The sequence below is a fragment of the Lolium perenne genome, chromosome 1 (assembly GCF_019359855.2).
Source record: "Lolium perenne isolate Kyuss_39 chromosome 1, Kyuss_2.0, whole genome shotgun sequence".
Classification (NCBI taxonomy): Eukaryota; Viridiplantae; Streptophyta; class Magnoliopsida; order Poales; family Poaceae; genus Lolium; species Lolium perenne.
Genome location: NC_067244.2, coordinates 269,324,109 through 269,341,284, shown reverse-complemented (window position 1 = coordinate 269,341,284; position 17,176 = coordinate 269,324,109). Strand labels below are relative to the sequence as shown.

The window sequence follows — 17,176 nt, the reverse complement described above, 5'->3', positions numbered from 1 at the left end:
CTCGTCAATAGGTTAGTTCCAGAAAATGCATAAAAATGACATAAAGTATGCATAAAACATGTAGGTATCATCAATAATGTGGCATGGAACATAAGAAATTATCGATACGTCGGAGACGTATCAAGACCCAAGCATCTAAGCAAGGCATCCCCTTCTTCATCGACAACTTATCAGGTTTCTTCTCTTGAAACTATATTTTTATTCGGTCACATCTTATGCGCTTTACGTGGAGCGTCTGTTTGTTTTTGTTTTGTTTGAATAAATTCATGCTTGTGTGGGAGAGAGACACGCTCCGCTGTTGCGTATGAACACATGTGTTCTTAGCTTTACTCTTAATGTTCATGGCGAAGGTTGAAACTGCTTCGTTCATTGTTATATGGTTGGAAACAGAAAATGATGCATGTGGTAATTGGTATAATGTCTTGAATAATTTGATACTTGGCAATTGTTGTGCTCATATAGATCATGTTTAAGCTCTTGCATCATGTACTTTGTACCCATTAATGAAGAACTACATAGAGCTTGTTAAAATTTGGTTTGCATGATTGGTCTCTCTAAGTCTAGATATTTTCTGGTTGAGGTGTTTGAACAACAAGGAGACGATGTAAAGTCTTATAATGCTTACAATATGTTCATATGTGAGTCTTGTTGCACCGTTTTATACTTGAGTTTGCTTCAAACAACCTTGCTAGCCTAGCCTTGTATTGAGAGGAATTCTTCTCGTGCATCCAAATCCTTGAGCCAAAAACTATGCCATTTGTGTCCACCATACCTACCTACTACATGATATTTCTCTGCCATTCCAAGCAAATACTTCATGTGCTACCTTTAAACAATTCAAAAGCTATTATCCCTTATTTGTGTCGATGTTTTATAGCTCATGAGGAAGTATGTGGTGTTTTATCTTTCGATCTTGTCATTTACTTCGGACAGACTTTCACCAATGGACTAGTGGCATATCCGCTTATCCAATAATTTAGCAAAAAGAGCTGGCAATGGGGTTCCCAGCCCCAATTAATTAACTTGCATTAATAATTCTCTTCACATGCTTTGCCCTGATCTATCAGTAAGCAACTTAATTTTGCAAATAAGACACTCCTCCATGGTATGTGAATGTTGGAAGGCACCCGAGGATTCGGTTACCATGGCTTGAGAAAGCAAAAGGTTGGGAGGAGTGTCATCTTAAAAATAAAAAAATAAAAACTAAACTAAAGTACATGTGTAAACAAAAGAGAAGAGGGATGATCTACCTTGCTGGTAGAGATAACGTCCTTCATGGGAGCCGCTCTTGAAAGTCTGGTTGATAAGGTAGTTAGAGTAGCCGCTACCATTCGTTGACAACAACAAACACCTCTCAAAACTTTATTTTTATGCTCTCTATATGATTTCAAAACTTGAAAAGCTCTAGCACATGATTTAATCCCTGCTTCCCTCTGCAAAGGGCCTTTCTTTTACTTTATGTTGAGTCAGTTTACCTACTTCCTTCTATCTTAGAAGCAAACACTTGTGTAAACTGTGTGCATTGATTCTCACATGTTTACCTATTGCACTTGTTATATTGCTTTATGTTGACAATTATCCATGAGATATATATGTTGAAGTTGAAAGCAACTGTTGAAACTTATATCTTCCTTTGTGTTGTTTCAAAGCTTTCTACTAAGAATTTATTGCTTATGAGTAACTCTTATGCAAGTCTTATTGATGCTTGTCTTGAAAGTACTATTCATGAAAAGTCTTTGCTATATGATTCAGTTGTTTACTCATTGTCTTCATCATTGCTTCGAATCGCTGCATTCATCTCATATGGTTTGCAATAATGTTGATCAAGATTATGTTGGTAGCATGTCACTTAAGAAATTATCATTGTTATCGTTTACCTACTCGAGGGCGAGTAGGAACTAAGCTTGGGGATGCTTGATACGTCTCAAACGTATCTATAATTTCTTATGTTCCATGCTTGTTTTATGACAATACCTACATGTTTTGTTCACACTTTATATCGTTTTTATGCATTTTCCGGAACTAACCTATTGACGAGATGCCGAAGGGCCAGTTGCTGTTTTATGCTGTTTTTGGTTTCAGAAATCCTAGTAAGGAAATATTCTCGGAATCGGACGAAATCAATGCCCAGCATCCTATTTTTCCACGAAGCTTCCAGAACACCCGAGAGCCAACAGAGGGGGGCCACAGGGCCACCAGATGACAGGGTGGCGCGGCCAGGGCCTGGGCCGCGCCCCTTATTGTGTCACCGCCTCGTCAGCCCTCGACTCCGCCTCTTCGCCTATTTAAGCCTCCTCGACCTAAAACCTCGATACGGAAAAGCCACGGTACGAGAAACCTTCCAGAGCCGCCGCCATCGCGAAGCCAAGATCTGGGGGACAGGAGTCTCTGTTCCGGCACGCCGCCGGGACGGGGAAGTGCCCCCGGAAGGCTTCTCCATCGACACCACCGCCATCTCCATCAACGCTGCTGTCTCCCATGAGGAGGGAGTAGTTCTCCCTCGAGGCTAAGGGGCATGCGTAGCTATGTGGTTAATCTCTCTCCCATGTACTTCAATACAATGATCTCATGAGTTGCTTTGCATGATTGAGATCCATATGATTAGCTTTGTAATCTAGATGTCGTTATGCTATTCAAGTGGATTTTACTTATGTGATCTCCGGAGACTCCTTGTCCCACGTGTGTAAAGGTGACAGTGTGTGCACCGTGTGGGTCTCTTAGGCTATATTTCACAGAATACTTATTCACTGAGTTATGATTTGAGTTGGATGTCTCTATGAAATTGTGGTGTGTTAGTACCTCCTATGAATGCTCAAAGTGACAGCGTGGGGTGTTCATTAGTACTTGGGAATACATCTTTAAGGTTTGCCTACATGATGAATTAGAGTTCGTTATCTTGCCAGAGAGTAATTCGGAATAGCATAGTGAAGTGCTTATTTATATTCCATTATGATTACAATGTTGAGAGTGTCCACTAGTGAAAGTATGATCCCTAGGCCTTGTTTCCAAATACTGCAATCATCGCTTGTTTACTGTTTTACTGCATCTTTACTTCTTGCAATATTACTACCATCAACTGCACGCCAGCAAGCACTTTTCTGGCGCCGTTACTACTGCTCATATTCATTCATACCACTTGTATTTCACTATCTCTTCGCCGAACTAGTGCACCTATACATCTGACAAGTGTATTAGGTGTGTTGGGGACACAAGAGACTTCTTGTATCGTGATTGCAGGGTTGCTTGAGAGGAACTTCCTCCCTGAGTTCGATAAACCTTGGGTGATCCACTTAAGGGAAACTTGCTGCTGTTCTACAAACCTCTGCTCTTGGAGGCCCAACACTGTCTACAAGAATAGAAGCACCCGTAGACATCAGCCATCCACAACGCCTCTTTCTTGAACTCCTTCACCTACTCGACCGCAATCGTCACATCCTCCTTCTCATCATCGCGCAGAACCAGGTGTTTCAGAAGATCATCCAGAGCCGCCTCCCTTCGAAGAAGAAGCCGCCACCGATGTCGCCATCTCCCCAAACCCTAGCCAAACAAGCCGCCACGACCAAAATCCTCAGGAGTTCCAGCGCTTCACGGTACCAGGAGGTGGGGGAGAGGAGCCTGCCGCAGTTGCGCAGACTAGAACGAGAAATTTATGGTTGAATCAAAAACCAGAAGCAAGATCGATCTCACGGGGCTGTGCGCCGCCGGATCCCTAAACCCTAAACGAGAGGGTAAAAAACCGACGATACATACGATAAAAAAACTTATATTAACTTACTAATCATAGAATTACTTTGATGGATAAAGGACTTTGCAACTTCACCAATTTTCTTATGTGGAGTATAGTCTTCCTTTTAGAAACCTACCATGTGGCATATCGTGGTAATAGGCAACTAAAAATCGAGATATAAATACGAAACTTTGGTTGGAATGTATCATCACAACCTAAAAATGGAAGAAATTAAAAAGATGTAGATGAGGTTGGCTTGGGGAGGGAGGCAAGGAAACGAAAACGAGGGGCACTTCACCGGTTCCGTTCCATCTTTTACCGTGAGGGCACCCTGGGTTTCTCAATATTTCCTCCTGCGTCCCCTTCCCGAGGCCCGAGCTGGTGGTGCACGCGACGCGACGCGACAATCCCCAATTCCTCACTCCGATCCACTCGAGCCCTAGCTCGCGAGCAGCAGATTCCACCGATCCGGCACCGTCCCCGCATGCGAGGCTCCGGCGTTCGTCTCGGCGGGCGGTAGCTTCGGTCCCGGCCCGCAGGCAGGCGGCAGCGATGGAGCCGCGCATCGGCAACAAGTTCCGCGTCGGCCGCAAGCTCGGGAGCGGCTCCTTCGGGGAGATCTACCTCGGTTCGTTGCCCTCCATCCCGCCCGCCGCCAGATCCCGCCTTCGTCCCAAAGCTATCGTCTTTTCCCGGATTTTCCTTTTTTTCTAACAAGTTCTGTCTTGCGCAGGCACCAACGTGCAGACCAACGAGGAGGTTGCGATCAAGCTCGTGAGTCTCCTCCTCGATGTTAATTTTTATGTGAATTTGGTTTCGATTGCTTCAGATGTGGGGATCTACTGTAGGAGGGATGCGGAGGTCGAATTGAATGCTAGATTTGGGGGGAATCCTCATGATTTTCTCGGCTTCGGATTAATACCGTTCTAGCTCCTAGGTTATTCGAATCTGTCTGACCTGTTAATTAATTCAACTAATCCGCGTGGTGGATTGGTAATGTATGGATGCGAGTTTTACATTTCAAAACAACAATAATTACAATTAGGAAGCAGTTATTTTGGGTGCTGAAGTGCGTGTTGTGTGCATGCTACCGCGGAGGAAACACCCGCGAGATTTCGTGTCTCGGTTCTCATTCTGCCCTGCAATGTGGTTTGATTTAGTTGTTCAGTGACATGTTTTCAGTGGCCAAAATGCGAACGTACCGCCTTTTTTTTGTAGTCTAGAATCCGTTTGCTTGATCTGTTAACTGAAAGCTTTCAATTACGTCGCGGGCATGTTTTATTTTCCCGACATGATGCTAATGTGACCCCTGCTGTTTCTGCATCGTATTGTTCAGGAAAATGTGAAGACAAAGCATCCACAGCTGCTGTACGAGTCCAAGCTATACAGAATACTTCAAGGAGGAAGTAATACACATGTTATCTTACTTAGTCCAGTCTCTTGTCTTCTCAAAGAGGAATTGACTGACACCCCCTTCCTTTCTGCAGCTGGAATTCCAAATGTCAAGTGGTTTGGTGTAGAGGGTGATTACAACGTTTTGGTGATGGACTTACTGGGGCCAAGCCTTGAGGATCTCTTCAGCTTCTGTAACAGGAAACTGTCACTGAAAACTGTTTTGATGCTCGCTGATCAAATGGTATGCTGTACAATTAACACTTTATATTCCTGTATGGTCAAAATCAAATGCCGCAGAGGGCTGTTGAACCATGGCCTTTGGTCCAACCTTATTTCGATCTCTCCCATTTCATCATTTGGGCTTTTAACGTCTTCCTTTTTGTTAGATCAATCGTGTCGAATTCGTTCATTCCAAGTCTTTCTTGCATAGAGATATCAAGCCGGACAATTTTCTCATGGGTCTTGGGAAAAGGGCAAATCAGGTAAATGTTATGTTCCACTGGTCTGCCTTTATTGATGGATGCATTCATGGTGCTCTTTTTTGCGGGAAAGAAAATTTGGTGTTCTTATCCACAACTTACTTCCACCTGTAGGTTTATTGTATAGATTTTGGTCTTGCGAAGAAGTATAGGGATACGTCGACACACCAGCACATTCCATACAGGTAAATACTGTTATCCCATTGTTGGTGTACTTGAAGAGAATTGGATGCATTCCACAGTATTGTCTGAGTTACCGCTGCTCTTCACATGTTGCCACCCTGGGTGACATAATTTTTTGTTCCTGGCATAAGCATTTTATGTTCATGTCTGAATTTTGTACCAATAGACTATAAATCAGTTGACAATACATTAGTAGTGTTATACAACGATTCAAGATAAAACAATGACAGCTGTCTATTTAATCACAGAGAGAACAAGAACTTGACAGGAACGGCCAGATATGCAAGTGTAAACACACATCTTGGAATTGGTAAGTTTACTCTACTGTTGGCTGTGTACTCCTTTATTCGGTTGCTGTACCTAGTCTCTAGGCCTGTAGTGTTATTTGTTCCATGTAAACTTCTCTTACCCTCCATGTATTTGTCTGGTTAGATATCATAATTTGATGTTCTTCTTCTCCATAGAACAAAGCCGGAGGGATGATATGGAATCTCTTGGATATGTGCTGATGTACTTCTTAAGAGGAAGGTTGGTTGTTGAACATAACCACACTTAATGTTCTCGCATCTCTGCCTATATGCTCTGTACTAACGCATGGCGTTGTTGCTGTCAGTCTTCCATGGCAGGGTCTAAAAGCTGGGAACAAGAAACAGAAGTACGAGAAGATCAGCGAAAGGAAGATCGCTACTTCAACCGAGGTAATAGCATGTTCTTCTTCTCTATAATCTGTGTTCGCCACCATTGGCACAGTATTTTCTTACTTGTGTTTTCTCTTAACTATAGGCCCTCTGCCGTGGATATCCTACTGAATTCGCGTCTTATTTCCATTACTGTCGCTCGCTGCGCTTTGAAGATACGCCAGACTACCAGTATCTGAAGAGATTGTTCAGAGACCTTTTTATTCGAGAGGGTCAGTTTACATTTTGCATGTTGTGAACTTAAAGACCTTCTGCAGATTTAATTTAGTGATTTTTTGATGTTACACGCATAAGTGCTGCAAAGTGCTATCCATATTAAACTTTAACAGAGCAATATATGTTTTCCTACTTGCAGGGTTTCAGTTTGATTATGTTTTCGACTGGACGATTCTTAAGTACCAACAGTCGCAGATGACCAGTGCTCCACCGCGTGCTATGGTCAGTGCATTGGAACTGTCCCCCCTTTCCTCAGTGCTTGCATATATGGGGGTTTATGTCTGACCTTTTGGTACTTTTCTCTCATGTTAGGCTGCGGCAGCAGGACAAAGCTCTGGGATGGCTCCTATGGCAAATCGGCAGTCAGGTATATTGTCTATCTCATGTTGGATTCTGGAGTATCTGATGAGTGTTTTTTGCTTTAAAATATATTAGAGGCAGTTTTTTCAATATACGATTATCATTTGCTATCTTTGATATATTTTGATTTCTAATAAAAAGGTATCTATATTAGTTCAAATGATTTATTGTTTGAATAAGATTGTTAGTAAATGCTCATGTGTTACAGCCAGCTTGACATTACAAAATGATCCTAACAACAGGTGTTTAGGAGTCGGGCTCATTATTACCTGTCCCTTTGGTCTTTTGAGTTAAGTAAATCATATTTGTGGAACCACTTAAATGATAATCTGAAACGTAAAAATGGATGATAATCAACCCTTTAGACTGTCTGGTTACATGCACGTCTCCTATTAGACGTGGTTAACCGTGCACTGAATCGATGCAGCCACGGAAGAGGGGAGGAGGAGTGGGTGGTCAGACATGGATGCCATGCGGCGCCAGGTCCCACCTCCAGCCATAAATGCCGGCAGCCTAGCCAAGCAGAAGTCGCCTATCAGACATGACCAGTCCACCTCGAAAGATGCCATCGTGAGTTTCTTTCTGCTGTTGCCAGAAAAATATGTTTTGAGTACATGAAAGGATCGGCCTGTAACACCTGACCCTTCTAATAAATGGTGTGTAGTACTCCAGCTCGACATTCATGGGGCGGTCAAGCGGGTCCTCCAGGCGGCCTGCTGTCTCTAGCAGCCGGGACCCAAGCACGGACGCGGAGCAGGCACGCAGCCGCACGACAGACGCGAGCCCAGGCGGCACGTTCCAGCGGTCCGCCCCGCGGTGGAGCCCGCAGCAGGCAGACTCCTCCGACGCAGCCAACAACAACAACCGGAGGTCGTCCTCCGGTGGCAGGCACCTGTCGTCGTCGAGCGCCAACGCTGCCAAGAACTACGAGTCGACGGTGAGGGGCATCCAGGGCCTCAACTTCGACGGCGACGACAGGAACAACTACTAATAGCACCGGGTCTTGCCATGACGGAGGCGCTGAAATAAGAGGCGGTGTGTCTGGTGGGGGTGTGGGTTCTCGGCCTGCTGGCGGCTATATAACCGGCTTGCAGCAGAGGCCGTATCGGTGTTTCACGCGGTTGCCTTTAATTTGTACAGTTTCTGATCTTTGTTGTGGTTGCGCCCCCTCTCATGCAAGAAGATTGTCGCTCGCGACACTAATTTAGTCCCAAGTTAACTTAGTCCGTTGGACGGACGGACGGATGAGATGTTGTATTTTGGAGAGATTTGTGCAGCAGGCAGGCTGGCTGGCACATGCCCATGATTTGATGTGCTTGTTTGGAATTTGTTCAGTTAAATTAAAATGGCTGCCTGGGAATATATGATTTCGGCTTTTCTAGTATGTGAGATGAGCATTTTTTTTTTTTTTGTTGGCAAAGGTGAAAAATGTGCCTGTGTGTTCTTTTGGTAAATATATAAATATTTTGTGTTGTGAACCTAGAGCTGGAAGAATGTGTGGAGCATATATTGTGATATGGCGTTGCTACTACTCCTGTAAATATGTTTTGCTGAATGAACGTTGTGAATTTTGCCTGTGGCCTGCCTGGAGGCGCTGTGCCAGTTTGCCGACCTGCACGACACTGCGTTGTCGTCATCCTCTTTTTGGACAGTAAGAAATTATGACTTTCTTCTGACGCTGTGGCGTTTGGATGCAGTGAATTGAATCAGACTGGAAATTCCAAATCCAAGATGGTAATGAATTGACTCCAATTTTAATTCCGTTGTTTGGGTGTGTTTGGAATTTGTTAATGGAATCAAAGGGTGTATCCAATTCTAATTTCTGTTTGGATGTACAAACCACGGAATTTGATGTTTTGTCGAGCTCGGACAATATGAACTTGAGTTCATGTATGAAAAATAGTATGCATATATTAGAATATTTATATATTATTTTAACATATAGTAATATTAAAATAATAGAAATAAGGTCTGAAAATTAAATTAGCAGAGGTTATTGGCAAATTTGATCTGGTGTCATACTGCCACTACCTGTGCAACATGTCAAGTTTTTACTGCCTGCTTGTGTGAAGAAACGGCAAGCCTGCTACTGTCTTGTGAATTAGTGCAAACGAAATTACAATGATCCCCCTTGTGAGTTGTGACAGCAGCTAATATCATCCAACATACATAGACGTGTGCAATTAGAAATTCTGCAGAATCCCACCATGGTTGCACCGATATGAGTTACACAGTACAGTAGAATTTCTGCACCTACTGAGTACAGTAGAAAGTGTGATGAACCACATCAACTAAATTTGTTTTTTTGAGAGATAACCACATCAACTAAATAGAAGAGATACAGAGAAAGTGAACTAGATAGAGCCTAGCCCATGGCCCATGGGCCACGCGGCCCGGAACTCGCCACGAAATTAACCACATCCGGAAAAAAAACCTACTGCTCCTCTGCCTCCTCTTCTTCTTCTTCTTCCGTCGACCTCTCCGCCTCTCTCCTCCGCCCGCCCGCCCTCCGACTAGGATCGCCCGCGGCGTATCCGGCGCCAATGGCCTGGCGGCTCGCCCTCTCCAAGGTGACCCCTCTCCTCCCGCCTCCGTTCCTCACTCGTTCCTCCCTCCCCCAGCTGACAAGGTTCCTCCTCTTCCTCCCGTCCGCCGGCGGTGCGCCGGGAGGACCCATCCGTCGTCGAGCCGGGAGTAGCCCTCGCTTAGATCGGCCACGTATTCACTCAGACACGACGCCGTGAGACACAGCCGCGCCGTCGCTCCCGTAACGGGACTAGCTAGGGTTTAGGCCGTCGCGAACCGGAGCTGGGAAATATTCCCCCACCCCTAGATCTTACTGCTACGCTCTGTAAATCATGGCGATCCGTTCCAGCCCAAGGAAAAAAAAATTAAGGCGTTAGTTATTCTTGTTTTGCTGCTGAATCTCTTATGTATCATTTTCTTTGTGTTCTTGTTGTTGAATCCCCTGTACAATTATGCCACATCGAATTAGACAAGGCCGAATTCTGGAATATATTATAGTGTTACGGCTTTTCTATGGTTGAGCTCGGGCTGCAAATGCACGGTTATCCCTAGCTTACATAAGACGTTGTCTCAGTTCGGAGACGACGACGCCTGCCTTCGCCCTGGGACTTAGCTGGTGGGACGGGAATAGCTAGGGTTAGTTATGTTCCACCTACATTTTACTGCTCTACTAGCTCTGTAAGGTAAATCAAAAATACAACTAAGATTAAATTGCCCTGTTCCAGTCAAAGCGAAGAACAAATAAATAAATAAATAAATAAATAAATAGAGGCCTTGTTCTTGTTCTATTGCGTGCCCTCGGAGGACTCAGTCCTCCGTGCAGAGTACGCAGTGCTCCACCAAATGGAAGGAAACAAGGCTGAAATCTGAAACCAAATGTTGTTTTGGAGTTTACCCGCTATCCTCAGTTTAGCGCAGGCTGCCTGCAAATGCAAGGCCGTGCCTCGCCCCTCTACCATTGTACGCACTTTTTTTTTTCCTGTTGCTCGGTTTCGCATATCGTGCCTCTGCTATTTGTCGCTGCTGTTGAAATAGCTCCGCTCAAGTGAACTCTCGATTGGCGTATTTAAAATCGACCTTCTGTTCGTGTTCCAGGCTGGGAGAAGGTCCTCCAACGTGATCTACAACGAGCTAGCATCTACAGCTCCTTTCAGAACTCCTGCCAATGGCACCGGTATTGCTTCTCTCTTTCTCTCCCTGCATAAACCTTATCTCCCAAGGCTAAATAAGTGGATATGTGCCTGGTCTAATTAAGCACGCCCAATATGGCTTTTAACTAACTCTTGCTGTATTCCAGCTTTCCAGGCCTTTTATTTCGAGTGCTTCCCTATGAAGGAAGCCGTGCTTGTTCTGAACTGTGCTTACGTGTGTTTTTGATACAGGTAGTCTTCTTAAGAAGTTGCAGGAGAGGTACCGATCCAGCTATGCCGGTAGTTTCTCCCGCATGTTCCGGGACTTTGACACGCCGAGCGATGCTTCTCTCCTTAAAGAGATTTACAGAAGTAATCCAGAAAGAGTCGTACAGATCTTCGAGAGCCAGCCCTCGTTGCATAACAACTCTGCAGCTCTCTCTCAGTACGTCAAGGCGCTTGTCACACTCGACAGGCTGGATGAGAGCCCGCTGCTTAAGACGTTGCAAAGAGGTACTAGTTTCTGCTAACTATTTCGTCGCGATTGATTGATTTGTGTGACACACCTTCTCTGTGTTCAACTGCATCCCTTCATTCAATGCACTAAACCTAATCCTGTCATTTTTTTATTTCTCTGCACCTTTAGTAATTTTGTTACTTTGTTTCCGTTATGATACAGCTACTTTTAGTTTTAACTTTCTGCTCTCATATTTTGATGTCAACATTCAACATGTTCGGCATTCCTTGTGTCCTAACTGCTGTGCAATGTGTATTTTACTCTCATCCAGTAACAAATCATGTTTCTCATCAAATGAAGTTCTTGTTTCACTGGCTATACGCCGCGTTTAATATATTTCTACTACTTTGCCGCAATTAATTTATTTGTTAAAACACCTGCGGTTTGTTCAAGTGCATCCCTTCAGTTGATGTGCTGGAGATAATCCTACCGTTTTACCTTTAATTTTAACTTTCTGCTCTCATATTTCAGTGTTAACATTCAGATCTGCAGTCATCATGTCAACTGTTCTGCACTGTATATTTTACTCTCATCCAGTAACACATTATTGCTACTTATTTTTAATTGAAGTTCATGTTTCAGTGTTAACATTCACTGCCATCATGTCAACTATTATTATTATTATTATTATTATTATTATTATTATTATTATCTTCTGTGCATGAATGATCACATGAACCTTCCTATGCAGGAATTGCTAATTCAGCAAGTGGGGAAGAAAACCGTAGTGGTATTGCAGCATTTCAGAGTGTTGGCCGTATGACAAAAGATGGTGCTCTTGGTACCGCTGGTGCACCGATTCACATGGTTGCATCAGAAACAGGTCAATTCAAGGAGCAGCTTTGGCGTACCTTCCGCAGCATTGCACTTACTTTCCTTGTAATCTCTGGCATCGGGGCTCTGATTGAAGATAGAGGAATTACTAAAGGTTTGCCATTTTAATGGAGGATGGCTATCTCCTGATCTTTAATCAGGTTCAGTAATAATTTGTATTAACTTTTAATTATATTCAGGCCTTGGATTAAATGAAGAGGTTCAGCCAAGCTTGGATTCGAACACAAAATTCAGTGATGTCAAGGGGGTTGATGAAGCTAAAGCTGAACTTGAGGAAATAGTTCACTACCTACGAGATCCCAAGGTGAAGTTTTATCAATCAGCTGTTTCCGCTCACCAGTGATTAGGAAAATGGAACAACTGGGTAATATGATGAAAACACATATGTCTACCCCAAATGACACTGCTACTATAAACATGTTGTGCTGTACTGAAATCAAAACACAGTTAAGTTAATACCAAATTGACCGGTCTACCATACTATAATTAATCATGTCACGCCTTTTTTCCTCTCTATTTGATGTGACCTTTAAGCCCTGAGAAGTAACCACCTTTTCCATCTATTTTGTTCATCCTGGTCTTCTAGGGAAACTTGATAAACAAAAAGCATCCGAAGGCTCTCCTATCTCGGTTAAAACAGTTGAACCACTTTACTTTGCTTAAGTCTCACCTATAATGAAATATACTATTGCTTTTGTCATAACATTGTGCTTTATGTACTACTTGGGTAGCTCTGAGTTGATAAATTTAGTCTTGATCTTAAAGATGTGTATAGTTGAGAGCAATGCATTCGATGGTTGCTACCATATGTTGAGCTGCACTGAAATTTGAACATGGTTAAGTATACACCAAATCAACTTATCTATTACCCTCTCTGCTCCAAAATATAAGGGATATTTTGACCGTAAATTTCTCATACAATATCTAGTCAGTGGTTGCAAAATATTAATCATATGGAGATGCTTTTGAATATGAATCTAATGGTATCCATTTTGTGCAAGGTAAACTGCATATTATTGTACCAATTGTTGGTCAAAGCATGAATTTGTGTAAGATAAACGGAAGGAACTTTCATCTAATTTATAATTTTATTCATTCTGGTCTTCTAGAGAACTCGATAAATCATAAAAATCACTTCCAAGGCTCTCCGTGCTTTCTGTCGAAACTTTGCTACACTTTCCTTTGTAGCTGTTTAAGTCTCACGTTGAACGAAATATACATCATGACATTGTACTTTTGCACTGCTTGCACATTGCTGAGTTGATAAAATTGAGTTTTGATCTTAAAGATGTGTGTAGAGTTGCTGCATTTCGTTTGACTTGATATGCCCCTGGTATTTTTTTATTAACAAGCACCTTTCATTCTTTGCAGCGTTTCACACGCCTTGGTGGCAAGCTTCCAAAAGGTGTTTTACTTGTCGGCCCACCTGGCACAGGGAAAACCATGTTGGCAAGGGCCATCGCTGGGGAAGCTGGTGTTCCATTCTTCTCCTGCAGCGGCAGTGAGTTTGAGGAGATGTTTGTGGGTGTGGGGGCAAGAAGAGTGAGGGATCTATTCAGTGCGGCAAAGAAGCGGTCTCCTTGCATAATTTTCATGGACGAAATCGATGCGATTGGGGGGAGCAGAAACCCAAAAGATCAACAGTATATGAAAATGACTCTGAACCAGTTGCTTGTTGAGCTGGATGGGTTCAAGCAGAATGATGGGATCATCGTGATCGCAGCAACAAACTTCCCTCAGTCGCTGGATAAAGCCCTTGTTAGGCCTGGGCGTTTTGACCGTCACATCGTGGTTCCTAATCCTGATGTGGAGGGCCGTCGGCAGATCCTTGAGACTCACATGTCAAAGGTAAACCCCCATGTGTTATGCTTGATTGGTTCTCCACGTACATTAGTTAAGCTGCCGTGCTGACTAAGGGTGTCAAGTGGGATCCCACTTTTGTCCCACTTGTAGTATAATTTGACTTTTTTAGTACAAATTTTGACATCAAAATTTGAACTACATAGTACAAAATGACATCCCACCGGGATCCCACCTTGACACCCTAAGTGCTGACTCACCCATATTTCTCCCTGAACTGCAGGTCTTGAAAGCCGAGGATGTGGATCTGATGACCATTGCCAGGGGAACGCCTGGATTCTCAGGTGCAGACCTTGCAAACCTGGTTAACGTGGCGGCTCTCAAGGCTGCCATGGATGGGGCCAAATCCGTGTCGATGCATGACCTTGAGTTTGCCAAGGACAGGATCATGATGGGCAGCGAGCGCAAGTCAGCAGTGATATCCGATGAGGTGAGGAAGCTGACTGCGTATCACGAGGGAGGGCACGCCCTTGTCGCGATGCGCACCGACGGTGCTCACCCAGTCCACAAGGCCACCATCGTCCCAAGGGGGATGGCCCTGGGCATGGTCACGCAGCTGCCAGACAAAGACCAGACCAGCGTGTCGCGGAAGCAGATGCTAGCGCGGCTGGACGTCTGCATGGGCGGGCGCGTGGCTGAGGAGCTCATATTCGGGGAAAATGCGGTCACCTCCGGTCCCAGGTCTGACCTGAGCCAGGCGACCCAGCTGGCCAAGGCCATGGTCACCAAGTACGGCATGAGCAAGCGCCTCGGCCTCGTCTCCTATAACTATGACGATGACGGTAAGGCCATGAGCACGGAGACAAGGTCCCTGGTCGAGCAGGAGGTGAAGGAGCTGCTGGAGACGGCCTACAACAATGCTAAGAGGATCCTCACGACCCACGACAAGGAGCTCCACGCGCTCGCCAACGCCCTCATCGAGCGCGAGACCCTCACTGGCGCCCAGATCAAGGCTCTGCTGTCGCAGGTGAACAGTAGCGATACTCCTCAGCATCAGGCTGCTGAAGCTCCACAGAAAACACCAGCCACACCAGCCTCGCCCCAGAAGCCAGCCGCAGCAGCCGCCGCGGCCGCAGCTGCAGCGGCAGCACAAGCTAAGGGAGTTGCGGGCATCGGTTCTTAGCTACACCGGGCCGTGGATCTGCAAAGAGCCATCAGCATGCCTTTTTTTATGGACAGCAAACAATGCAAGTGCTTAGCTACTGTGAACAGATAGCTTGTGGAGTATTTTAGCTAGCTACATTTTACATGATCCTGACTGTTGGTAGAGGGAGCCTGAAGAAGATCCATTCATGGCAGCAGGATATCTATCCCTGATCTGTGTTTGTAATCGGTATTAATTAGTCCTCTTATTCGATCGTAGCGATTGAAGTTCCACAGGTTAATTTAGATGGCCGTTGTCGCTATGGTTACAATGATACCATCTTTACCAGAATTTGCCATTGTAAATCGTGGTTCAGATCAACTGGTACTCTAGCTTGATTTCTTGTTTTGCCAGCCCGTGGCGATCCGTGATATTTCACATGGTAGCATATTGTAACTCTGCAACAACCACACCTCATCACAATTGACTTCCCTTCTGCTGCTCTTGGCTTCTTCCAAGCTTATTAACATCCTGAAGCTGCTCTTGGCTTCTTCCAAGCTCTTAACTTCCTGAAGCAGTTTAAGCATTCTGCCGCTCTTGCTATTAACATCCTGAAGCAGTTTAAGCATTCTGCTGCTCTTGGCTTCTTCGAAGCTATTAACATCCTGAAGCAGTTTAAGCATGAAGGGAAGTCAATTGTGATGAGTTGTGGTTGCTATGGTTTAGTTCAACCTGACAGAAAATCGTGTGTAGTTTTCTCGAAATAGTGTTTAACTTTTTTAGGGGTAAAACTCTCTTTATAACTCAATAATCATAGGTACAATTGAAATGTCAGGAGATTGTAGAAGCCACAAGGGGCGTCCTTGAATCAAATCTAGAGAGCTAAGAGCTAAATCATAAACATGGACATTCCATATTCTTCTTTCATACGTGAAAATGATTTCCACAAAGTTCTCACTTCGCGGGAAAATTTCTCTGAGAACCGATGCATATATGGGGAGGTTTTTAATGACGTCCAAGCAATCAGAGGCAATCACACCTTTAGATATATCAAGACTGGCAGCTAGAGCAAAAGCTTCTCAACATGCAATCGAATCTAAGGATGCAACATCATCGACATCCCTCCTGGTCGCCTCGCACGGGCGACTCAGAAGGTCCCCTGCTAACCCTAGAAAGGCTCGGCTTGAGCTCCTCCCCTCGGCCACTATCGGCGCCAGTGGCCACGCCCGGTCATCGAAGGCGGCGGGTGAGGGCGGGCGCGCCCCGACAGCCCCCCTACGCGCGGATGTGGGATGTCTTCTAGAGTTCTAGGCATCACGAGGAGCTTCAAAATGGTCGGGAGAATATGATTCATATATGGAAAAGTATTTTTAGGGTTCCAAAAAAGCTGGGGATTTTTCCAGTATCGTATCGAGAAAGTTCTAGAAGGTTCCTGAGGGGCCACCAATGGGGCCCACACCTTCCGAGGGGCCCCATGGACCAAGTGGGAGTGCTCGGGCCTACATGGGTATGGGGCATCAGCCCCACAAGGCCCATGCGGCCAGCCCAAGGGAAACCCTAAAGTAGGGACTACCGGAGGGGAAGCTTAAGGGGTAAGTTTTCTCCCTAGGGGCCCCACCGACCCTAGGCTTGGAAAGGAGCCCATATTGGCCGAACCCTTGTTCTATATAAAGAGAGGGAGGGGCAGGGAGTGACACATCAAACCCTAGCCGCCGCCCCCTTTCCTCTCCCATCTGCTCCCTAGCCGCCGCCGCCGAAGTTCTCCACCATAGCCTCCACCACCGTCGTGTTGTTGTCATGTAGAACCCATCTACCTGTCCATCTATATTGTTGCATGTGTGCATAATTCGGAGGCACATCTGGTTGTGGTGTTGGCTGGATTTGATCACAGAGGGAATGCCTACATCTATCGCGTTATAAATGCTTGCACTTTATGATCTACGAAGGTATGTGTGGATCAATTTGTTTCTCGATTCGATCTTGTATTCGTTCGAATCTCTTGGAAACTTTTTATTTTCTATGTTGCGTGTCCCATCATCAAAATATTGGCGCTGGTAATGGTTCTCATTTGTCTATAGTTGCTACTGGTGCTTCTTATTTTACCCCACGTGCTTTTTTATCTCAACAATGTTCTAGTTTCTCCTCACATTGTCAAGAGCCTTATTAG

The 17,176-nt window shown here is 44.8% G+C and overlaps 2 protein-coding genes across 2 annotated transcripts; both read left to right on the top strand.

The window, feature by feature from the left end:
• The first annotated feature begins 4,083 nt into the window (after window positions 1-4,083).
• Window positions 4,084-8,442, top strand: LOC127327925 (casein kinase 1-like protein 2). The gene is made up of 14 exons (XM_051354746.2): window positions 4,084-4,355; window positions 4,461-4,501; window positions 5,064-5,133; window positions 5,215-5,363; window positions 5,509-5,604; window positions 5,716-5,786; window positions 6,033-6,094; window positions 6,249-6,312; window positions 6,398-6,482; window positions 6,568-6,694; window positions 6,838-6,920; window positions 7,011-7,065; window positions 7,486-7,628; window positions 7,723-8,442. Exons 1-14 carry the CDS (start codon window positions 4,280-4,282, stop codon window positions 8,047-8,049), a joined length of 1,449 nt encoding a protein of 482 aa, XP_051210706.1. The 5' UTR covers window positions 4,084-4,279; the 3' UTR covers window positions 8,050-8,442.
• A 1,032-nt stretch (window positions 8,443-9,474) lies between these two features.
• On the top strand, window positions 9,475-15,407 carry LOC127327924 (ATP-dependent zinc metalloprotease FTSH 5, mitochondrial). Its single transcript, XM_051354745.1, has 7 exons — window positions 9,475-9,628; window positions 10,680-10,758; window positions 10,967-11,227; window positions 11,923-12,159; window positions 12,245-12,369; window positions 13,437-13,913; window positions 14,149-15,407. Exons 1-7 carry the CDS (start codon window positions 9,602-9,604, stop codon window positions 15,046-15,048), a joined length of 2,106 nt encoding a protein of 701 aa, XP_051210705.1. The 5' UTR covers window positions 9,475-9,601; the 3' UTR covers window positions 15,049-15,407.
• The last annotated feature ends 1,769 nt before the right edge of the window (window positions 15,408-17,176 follow it).

Excerpts from the sequence above, each read along its gene's own strand:
- LOC127327925 (XM_051354746.2), top strand. The coding sequence starts at position 4,280 with ATGGAGCCGCGCATCGGCAACAAGTTCCGCGTCGGCCGCAAGCTCGGG. Across the intron at positions 6,483-6,567 it reads AGATCGCTACTTCAACCGAG|GCCCTCTGCCGTGGATATCC; the intron begins GTAATAGCATGT and ends TCTTAACTATAG. Across the intron at positions 7,066-7,485 it reads TATGGCAAATCGGCAGTCAG|CCACGGAAGAGGGGAGGAGG; the intron begins GTATATTGTCTA and ends GAATCGATGCAG.
- LOC127327924 (XM_051354745.1), top strand. The coding sequence starts at position 9,602 with ATGGCCTGGCGGCTCGCCCTCTCCAAG. Across the intron at positions 9,629-10,679 it reads GGCGGCTCGCCCTCTCCAAG|GCTGGGAGAAGGTCCTCCAA; the intron begins GTGACCCCTCTC and ends TTCGTGTTCCAG. Across the intron at positions 12,370-13,436 it reads ACTACCTACGAGATCCCAAG|CGTTTCACACGCCTTGGTGG; the intron begins GTGAAGTTTTAT and ends CATTCTTTGCAG.